Genomic DNA, 9,846 nt, shown 5'->3' with positions numbered 1-9,846 from the left:
GGCTGTCAAACTCAATTTCGTAGTCGCGAATGCAGAATAAGGGTGAGTAACTGGTACCATAACATTTTTCTGAGTGTACGGTTGTCCGACGTTTTATAGCACGCTAACCGGTCGACTTTGGCCCGAGAATGTCGGATTGGAGTGACTATAACCAGAGTGACGACAACTGTTCGTTTGGAATGACAGCTTTGTTCCAAACGAGCAAACGACCTGTCAAATACAATACAAAGCTAAAGAAACTGCCAACATTGTGGATTAAACAATTTGGTTTGTTGCTAACATTACGGATGAGACGTCGTTACTCTGGTTATAGGCACTCTACAACGGATGATACGAATTGCAATGATGCTCGACAAATTTCACCGGGTGTTTCTTTTTTGAATGACAGTTTTCTTATAGTGTGCATTGCCCTGAACCGGTCTGATCATTTTTCTCGTGCCTTGTTTGTCTCGCTCGCATCTCTCTCTCTTGAATTTTCAACCGAGTCGTATAAACAGTGTAGAAAATACAGGCGAGGCGACGCTCCGGATCAATTCAAGCATAGTTTTCGCAATAAGGTTGGAGTTTTCGTTTGCATTGCATTTATCGTTCAAAGGGGTAAACGGTGAAAAACAGTGTTTGTGCAACCACTAACAGAATGAGAAAGGAAAATTTAAAGCGCAAAAATGCCGAGAATGGCGACAACGAAGCAAGAGAAGCATCGCCGGCCGATCACGAGGAAAAAGAGGGCAATGATCGCGAGGTTGAGAATGAAAGCGGCAAAGAAAATGGTGATTCGAAAAAGGCATCCGTTTCCGATGACGACTTTGAAGATGCCGAAACAGGCGATAAGGCGGAGAACGGTGACGATACCAAGGGTGAGAACGGTAAAGATGCGGATGAAGAGGAAGACGATAAGGATGAGGACGAGGAATCCGAACCATTGGTAAAAAAATCCAAGAAGGAAGCCGGAGGTATGTTTGAGTGTAGAGCCTAGGCATTTTGAAATTTTATTTTTATCTGAGTAAATTTTGTTTCTTACAGGTAAAAAAGAGAAGAAAGCGGCTAAGGCGGCCAAAAAACCGGCCAAGGCGAAGGCAGGAAAAAAAGCAAAGGAAGTCGTTCAAAAGGAAGAGGAAGGCGACGATGAAAAGGAAGATGAAGAATATGAAGTTCAAGATATTGTCGATCATCGTAAGGAACGTGGCGGTAAAATGGTATATCGCATACGTTGGAAGAATTTTGGCAAAGATGACGATACCTGGGAGTCGGAGGATACTCTCTCATGTCCGGATATCATCAAAAAGTATAAGGCAAAGCTGGAGAAGGAGGAGGCTGCGTCAGCAAATAAAGCAAAAAAGGGCCCGGGACCGAAGAAGGGAGCTAAAAAGGAAACACCCAAAAAGCCCGCGAAAGCTGCTAAGGACGATGATAACGATCAGGACGATGAGGAAGAGGACGATGGAACCGAGTATGAGGTTGAGAAAATTATTGACGTCCACTTCAAGCGCGATGGCACAAGGGAATATTTGGTCAGATGGAAAGGATTTACATCGAAGGATGACACTTGGGAACCTGCCGATAATCTCAACTGTCCTCATTTGATTGAGAAGTTAAACGAGAAGATCGACAAATCGAAGAGTGTCAGTGTGAAGGAACTGCGAGTAACTCGGAAACCGACCGAGAGACTGTCGCTAGCATTGGGAGGTCGCAAAACTTCTCGCCGTAATGCCGCCAAGATTAGAGTCACCTATTATGACGGGGAGTAAATTGAGTGTTCGTCATGCCATTTCGGACGCCGCACCAGGATTCAAACAACTACATTTTACTGACTTAGAGTCAACCTAGAAAGGATGAAGCAACGAGCTTACCTCCTGAACCATTGATGAGAAATCTTTTGTTTTATGTTTCATGCGAAGTCTACATCTTCGTTTTCGTCATTGACGAATATTCTTTATGGGTAGCAAGAAAATGGATCCATAAATATAACAGGAAATTAAAATAAAACCTAAGAGAAATTCAAACATATATTTGGCGTAGAAATAACTTGTAATAGTTATAAGAACTATAACTGTAATAAACTGTATCCTACTAAATGACCACGAAGTATTTTACTAACCGACAGTGTCGCTGTTCTCTCGAGCCTATGCAATTCTCTGCAATGTAAATTGTTACTTGGAAAATTTTCTCATCCGTGACATACCGAATATGCGACAGTTGCAATGAAGTTGTTCCCAGAGCTTCGATCATCAATTAATGTTTCCATGTCTGCTGCAAGTGATATTTATCTGTCCGCTTTTCCCACGGCTTGCACCAAAGCGTGGATTGAAGATACTCTCAAGTGGAAGCGGATAGCGGATGTCTGACCTTGAGTAAAGCAAGAAACAAGAAAAGTGTCGAGAAGAGAAAGAAGCAAGAAATGCTACAATCAAACAAATAATGAACATCAATCAAAATGACAATAACCCTCTGAGGGTCAATCTTTAGAAACAATAGTTTTCGGTAAGCTTATTGAGAGCTACTGTAGGAAAAAAGGGATAAAACGTCGCATAGGTAATATCGTTACAACTTAACTGCAGAATAATTACAGCCTAAATTTGCCAGCTGGAATATGACTACAATCCATCCAGCGAATCGTGATCGATAATCGGAATGAGTTATTTTCGGGAAGGATGCAGAGATTTCAACTACGAAACTCGTTTTTTTCTCATCATTCATATCTTCTATGAAACTTCCGCCCGCATTCCGAAAAGCGGTCGATTACGGTTGATCAAATCAATGTACACAGATAAAAATATTCACATCTATTTTCATGCCCATATTTGAAGCAGGAAATTGAATATAAAGTTACTCTTCAGGTCTTTCCTTTTCAATATACTGTAAATGTAAAACTAAGCGTAAATTTAAATATGTTGTATAATTCATTGAAAATTCAAGGCATTATAATTAACTTGAACAACGATGATGGTTTTCAATTAAATTTTTATTCAATTGATGTCTATTTCAAATTTATTATTTTCCTGTGTAGGGGAGAGCGAGGCTAGGCCGGATTTTTTTTTGAAATCGAAAAAGCATTCATAACAATTAAGTTTTTGCTCATGTTATCTATACCATTGTGTAGCTATAACCTTCAACCATTTGTTTCTCATTTTTTTCGAATATTTCGAAAGCCCAAAATACAACATTTCAGACACTGCGGGGTTAAACCGGACACTTCTTTGGATATAGATCTGATAGAATAGAAAAGACGTCTGGTTATAATGGTATAATATATTGGAATTTACTTCATACATAATCAAAGGTTACTGAGTTCAACATTACCCCTTAACTTTGATTTTCGAGTATTCCAAGGGACCTTCTAGCATCCTTGAGTTTTGAAAAAGGAACTGGTTTCGTCAAGATATCGGCAAGTTGTTGATTCAAAGGAACATAGCATAGCTTTACAGATTTCTTTTCCACTTGTTCTTTGATGGAATGATGTCGCAGAGGTGTTGAAACAGGGTTATGATGTGTTTTGTTCGTGCCGAACAGCCCACTGCTGCCAGAGGTGTTGAAACAGGGTTACAGTCAGTCATTCTAAACCGCTCCAGCAACTTGTCAATGTATCGCTCTTGATCTAGCATGACCATTCCTTTGGTTTGTGTTAAACGCATTCCAAGGATTTGTTCCGCATAGCCTAAGTTTTTCATCTGGAATTTGGCCATCAATTGCTGCTTCAGGGCTGTTACAATTTCAAAGTCATTTGAAAACACTAGAAGATCATCCACATATACAGCTACGATGAGTATTTTGCTATCTTCAATTAGGAATTATACGCAGGTATCCAGCTTTGATCTACGTAGACCAATATTTCTAAGCACCGCATCAAGTTTCGTGCTCCAAACTCGGCTTGCTTGCTTCAGTCCGTACAGAGCTTTCTTAAGACGACAGACTTTGCCTACATCAGTATTGAACCCATCTGGTGGCTCCATGTAAGTTTCTTCATTATCCAAATCGCCTTGAAGAAAAGCTGTGACTGCGTCAAGTTGATGAATCTGCAAACCAAGCTTCGCTGCTACTGCCATAAGATAGCGAACTCCCACATTATCAGATCCGAATGGATTCCGAATCAATTCCGAATCGGCGAGAAATTTTCATTTGGAATTCCATGTGGAAATCATGTGGAATTCCGAATCAATTCCAACTCCAGTGCAACAACCGATTCCGAATGAATTTCGCCTACAACCGGTTGATTCGGAATTCATTCGGAATCGAGTGAGAAGATGCGGACTCAAATGTCATTTCGTCTTCTTCTTCTTCTTTCCCGATTTTGCACGTTTTCGTGCTAATTTTCAGTTTATTTTTAAACGAAAACATTATATAACTGAATATAAAAATTTAAATCTTCATGTTTTTCGGATATACAGAATTAGTAAATAACCAGTTTTTCTTAGAATTCCAACATAAACTGTTGAAATTCGCTGGAAATTAACAAAACGGCCTACCTTAATCAGCATCATCCATTCCTCTAGCTGGAGTGTAGTGACCCAGTGAAATTTGTAGACCCGCATAAGTCCGATCATCGGTCCGATTATCGGACCGATTGAGCACGATATAGGGCCGATCGTAGCGCTTCAATCGGCCCGTCATCGGACAATTTTGCACCATTTGCATCAACCGCGTCAACCTTCGAACAAGCGAAACGCATCTACGCATTGGGCTGACGTAAGCCCGATATAGGACTATTGAGCGTCGGCCAATCGTCGTGCTCCTTATTTCGGCTCTTCTTTTTATTGTTTTTAGATTTTTATTTTACATTTTGAATAAAATAATAAAAATATGTTTTGATACTATTTAGCTACTTTTTATTAATGTTTTCATGAGACATTTTAATTAAATATTTTAATAACATTACTAATTGTTACATATTTTTTAACTATGTATAAATATTATAAATTCAGTATTAAATTTAGTTAACAAAGATCAATGCTGATCCCGATGATACTTGATGATAATCAAGCATGGAAATGGAAATCACAAGCATCCCTTCGGTGACTGCCAGTTTTTGCAAGATTGGATGAACGGATATAATAGTTTGAAACCATTCGTTTGACTAGATGGCATCGATGCGACGTCAAAACGCTTGTAAATCTAAAATTTATTGTAAATGCAACGCTCAAATAGTAATCAATTCACTATACGCTTTCTTACCCAAGAGGAGTCCACTATTACAATATTAGGGTTTAATTCACTCATCGGGGGTGAAAGAAATTGTATATTGGTTGGTGCTTGTGATTTATCGAGCATTCCTTTTGGTGGCGTCCAATTTTCTAGAAACAACTTCGAAACCAGCTCGTTGCGGCGTTTCGAATAAAATCTGATAGACATATAAAGATTTATGATTTTAAATTCAACACCACCATAAAATAAGCAATTTTATGAACGTTTTCTTACCCGATCAGAGTACATCATGATAACATTCCAATTCAATCCAATCATCGGATTTTTAGATTGTAAATGCTGGTTCACTGTTGCAACTTTAATTGCACCTCTCCAATAGTTAACGGCTCGCTGCTACAAATCCACCACTCTTCGCTGATGGGAGCGAATTCCTCAGAATTCGAGACAACACACACAGAACTTAGAGTTTATTGTTACTTCTGGACTTCTTTACAATCAATAACAGCGAATGCTTCCAATGCGCTGGTATGGTAACGATGAAAATAACAGATGATGTGAAAAATTTAGTCAAACGCGGAAGAGAGAGAATTTTTCGAATATATACCAACGCAAAAACAAATTACTCTTTCTCTTTTGCTCTAACGAGGTACAATGTAAACGTCAAAATTTTTGAAACGCAAATGCAACTCGCCCGCCCGATTTGCACGACGGGCGAATTTATTGGGGAAATGGCTTGAGTCGCCTAAATTTTACACTAACACATTCATAAAATGAGCGAATATTCAATGACATTTATAATGTCACTGTCAATCAGGTTGATCGAGCAGCCAGCTCAGGCGAAAATTCTAGCACTGAACCGATCGAGCACTAAAAAATCATGCAGTCGAGTAAGAATTCATTGCTCATTCCGTAATTTCGATAATGTGGGCTGTAGCATATCTGACCACGGGCGAATAAGTTTCACCGTAATCAATTCCTTTGATCTGCGAAAATCCTTTGATAACGAGCCGTGCTTTGTATCTCTCAACTGAGCCATACGCATTGGTCTTTATCTTATAGACCCATTTTGATTTAAGTGCCGTTCGTCCCGGTGGTAAATCTGTTACTTCCCACGTATGGTTATCCTCTAGTGACTTCATCTCTATCTCCATTGCCTCTTGCCACAGGCCTTTATCGTCGCGTTGTAGCGCCTCCGTATACGATAGCGGTTCCTCGTTAGGATTACCCTGAGACATGGAAATACTCTGAGAGACAGTAAAAAAAATCATCTTAAAATCGTGGTACTTGCCTGGAATCTGGTGCTCTCGGCCGCTGCGCTTTACCACATTTTTTAGGCATTCTATTTGCGGTGGGAGCGCTGCTTCTGCTGGCGAAGGTGGATCAATCACTGCTATTGTTTCGGTTTGAATATTACCTTCACTATATTCACTTGTCTGCATCTCGAACTGTAAGCCTTCTGGTTCAGACTTCACTGCAGCTGATTGCACCTAGTCATCGCCTTCATTCAGGAATTTGACATCGCGACTTACAAACAATCTTTTGGTTGTTGGATTATAAATACGATATCCTTCTGAATGAACATAGCCGACAAAGATACCTTCTTCGGATTTCATGTCCCATTTCTTTCTTCTCACTTTGGGAATTTGGGTCATTACTCTAGTTCCAAACACGTGCAAGTTGGACAGGTTTGGTTTAATTCCGCTGAAACTCTCTTCTGGAGTCATACGATGGCCCTTCGTTGGTGATCGGTTAATCAGGTAGCAAGTTGTACCAATAGCCTTAGCCCAAAACGATTTTTCCAATCCTGCATCAGAAAGAATGCATCGGGCACGTTCTACTATGGTCCAGTTCATACGTTCCGCGAGACCATTTTGTTCTGGATTATGTGGCACGGTTATTTCACACTGTCGCAAGTATCGTTTCATGGATTCATTGACATACTCCAAACCGTTGTCACTTCTCAGTCGCTTCAGTAGATGAAATATTTTCTGCTATAATCATCGATGAACGTCAGAAAATACGTATTGCCGCCTAGAGATTTCGTTTCCATTGGGCCGCAAAGATCACTGAGTACTAACTCCAACACATCTGTTGCTCTGGTTCCTTTGTTATTGAATGGTTGACGATGATGCTTGCCCTTCAAGCAAGAAACACAAGACGGAATCTATGCATCGGTGAATTGCATACCGGTTACCATACTCCTAAGTTGCTTTAAACTTTGCACATTCAGATGCCCCAACCGACGATGCCACAATTTGATATCTTCCTTTGGTTTCGTCAAACAAGGAATATTCTGCTTTTTCTGACAAAGTCGATACATTCCACCATGCTGCTTTCCAACAGCTACCAAGGCGCCACGTGGATTGAATACTTCACAACTATTTTTGTTGAATACTACGCGATGACCAAAACTGCAAATTTTATGCACCGACAGGAGATTCATAGGTAACTCAGGAATACAAAGTACTTCGCAAACTTCAAGTATTTGTGTTACACCTCCAACGCCTGCTTCGATTGTTACGTTCCCTTTGGCAACTACCGCTGTTTCCATGCTATTCGCAACTAGGACACTGTCAGTCACCTTCTGTGTATCTGTCAAGATTCGTTCTTCTCTGCACATATGTGATGACGTTCCGGAATCAATAATCCAGTCATCCGCACAACTACTGTTATGATGTGCCATGAACGCCGCGTGCCTATCGAGCTTCTTTGAAAGCCGATGATCTGTTCGCTTCTGATCTTGTAAAACATGGATTCCCGGTTGTTGACATTCAGATGCGTAATGACCAGCTTGTTTGCACTTGTAGCACTTCATGTGTGTCTTATCCGGCTTAGATTTATTCTTTATTTTCGACTGCCCATAAAATGCCCTACTAGAATCGCTTCCCGTCGAATCGTCCGGCCACTTGACATCTTGGAGAATTTTTGCCCTGGTGGTATCGGCTCGCAACTGGATTCCTGATGCTGACACTAAGAATCCTTCCAGGTCGTGACTCGAACATATGACAACTTGTAAGACCAGCGTCCTATGTATTGAGCCGCCAACCCGGGACATCCCCCCCTGATGTATCCTCTATCTTGAAATGCTGCCTTCAGACTGTCTTATGCTTCTCTGGCAGTTGCTGCATTCTGGACGAGACTGTAATTCCTCGGATCAATGCTCAGGCATATGGTAGCCAGCGCCCGTTCCGAAAGTTCTTCTGACGGGTTTTCTTCCTTAATAGCAGTCCACGTACCTTCCCGGATCATGATCATCTTGATCGCGAAAGCCCAGGAACTATAGTTCTCCTGACCACGTAGTCGCTTCGCCAAAGGTAGATTCACACTTCCGCCTGGCAACGACATCCGGGAACTTGTCGCTCCTTGCGCTTCTCCGTTTGGAATCGCCATACCGGAAACAGTCGAACCTTGCACCGCTTCTGAAATACTTTCGTCTCTTCTTTTCACTGGAGACCGCTCAATCGACATAAAGCTCCTGGAGAAAACTTATCTTCAATGATTTGAAAATCTTCGTTTCTATGACATCACGTCAGGCCCATAACCTGATAGAATAGAAAAGACGTCTGGTTAGAACGGTATAATATATTGGAATGAATTTAATTTACTTCATACATAATCAAAGGTTACTGAGTTCAACAAGATCAAATACCTATTACACTCGTTTTTGTACCAAGGCATGATGAAGTGACCAACCCAAAATCCAATGTTCAGAAATCGCTACAAATGACTGAACGAAATATTATATCATCACACTTAAATTTTATTGCTGAATCTCGGCAAAAAAATGCCGAGATTTGCACAGCCGACTGTTCGTAAATCGTCTCGGCAAAATGTACAATTACTGAGAACCTCGGCAATCCTAAATTTATGAACTGTCAATTATTACCGAGCTTGTCAGCAGAAATTTTACTGTTAATTCAGCAGAAGCGACCAGGATTGAATCATGAATTGCCGAGTCATCAGTAACCGAATGTGGAATGGATTTTTCTTGATTTGTATGTAAAAAAGTTGCAAAGGTTGGAGAAAGATGCATAGCATACAAAAAAGAAAACATCACGCCTAAAGTCAATTTTTTCTAGTGCTCCTCAACGCACCTACCTAGAAATAAGTAGATATTAATAATTATATTTGCGAAGCAGATAGTTTTCTTATTTCACTTATCTTGTCACGAAATATAAAAAATCTGTTTTCCTTCTTCCAATGTTTTCCAGCTCCATGAGTAGTGGCGACGTCTAATGTCACCTATCGATTTTGTACAGCATCGGACGTCGCCATTTCTCATGGAGCTGAAAATCAAGGATGGCTTTTATCGTATCAAAGAACGCTCACTGGCAACTCTTCACACGATTGAATCAGTGCCATCAAAGAGAGACGGATATCATCGCAACAACAAAAACCCGGCATGGCTCATTTAACATAGAATCGACACCAGTGCGAGAGCGAATTTCTCTCGATGACATTTCTGAGAATCTAAGGTTAGCACGCTGCTGTGGGAATCCTTTCTGAAGCAACAAACGGTCACTTATTCTCGTTTCGCGATCCGATTCTATACAGGCAGTTGATAATTGCGATAGAATCATTGTACTATTGCCGCTTATTCTAACTATGTTCATATAACCTTATTCTAACTATGTTCATATAACCTCACAACGGTTTTGAAATATTACAACCTAGTATGAGAATCATCAAGTTGAATCATCGATTCGA

At 40.5% G+C, this 9,846-nt stretch overlaps 1 protein-coding gene and 1 long non-coding RNA gene across 2 annotated transcripts; one reads left to right on the top strand and one right to left on the bottom strand.

The window, feature by feature from the left end:
- The first annotated feature begins 464 nt into the window (after positions 1 to 464).
- Positions 465 to 2,079, top strand: LOC131430420 (heterochromatin protein 1-like). Its single transcript, XM_058595408.1, has 2 exons — positions 465 to 953; positions 1,024 to 2,079. The coding sequence occupies exons 1-2, from the start codon at positions 638 to 640 to the stop codon at positions 1,746 to 1,748; spliced, it is 1,041 nt and encodes a 346-aa protein (XP_058451391.1). The 5' UTR covers positions 465 to 637; the 3' UTR covers positions 1,749 to 2,079.
- Positions 2,080 to 4,812: 2,733 nt separating this feature from the next.
- LOC131427146 (uncharacterized) lies at positions 4,813 to 5,747 on the bottom strand. Its single transcript, XR_009229242.1, has 3 exons — positions 5,413 to 5,747; positions 5,170 to 5,335; positions 4,813 to 5,109 (listed from the first exon to the last, which is right to left on the bottom strand). It is a non-coding gene; the product is annotated as an uncharacterized LOC131427146 (long non-coding RNA).
- Between the last annotated feature and the right edge of the window lie 4,099 nt (positions 5,748 to 9,846).

The sequence above is a fragment of the Malaya genurostris genome, chromosome 2 (assembly GCF_030247185.1).
Source record: "Malaya genurostris strain Urasoe2022 chromosome 2, Malgen_1.1, whole genome shotgun sequence".
Classification (NCBI taxonomy): domain Eukaryota; kingdom Metazoa; phylum Arthropoda; class Insecta; order Diptera; family Culicidae; genus Malaya; species Malaya genurostris.
This window is presented reverse-complemented; position numbering and strand designations above follow the sequence as displayed.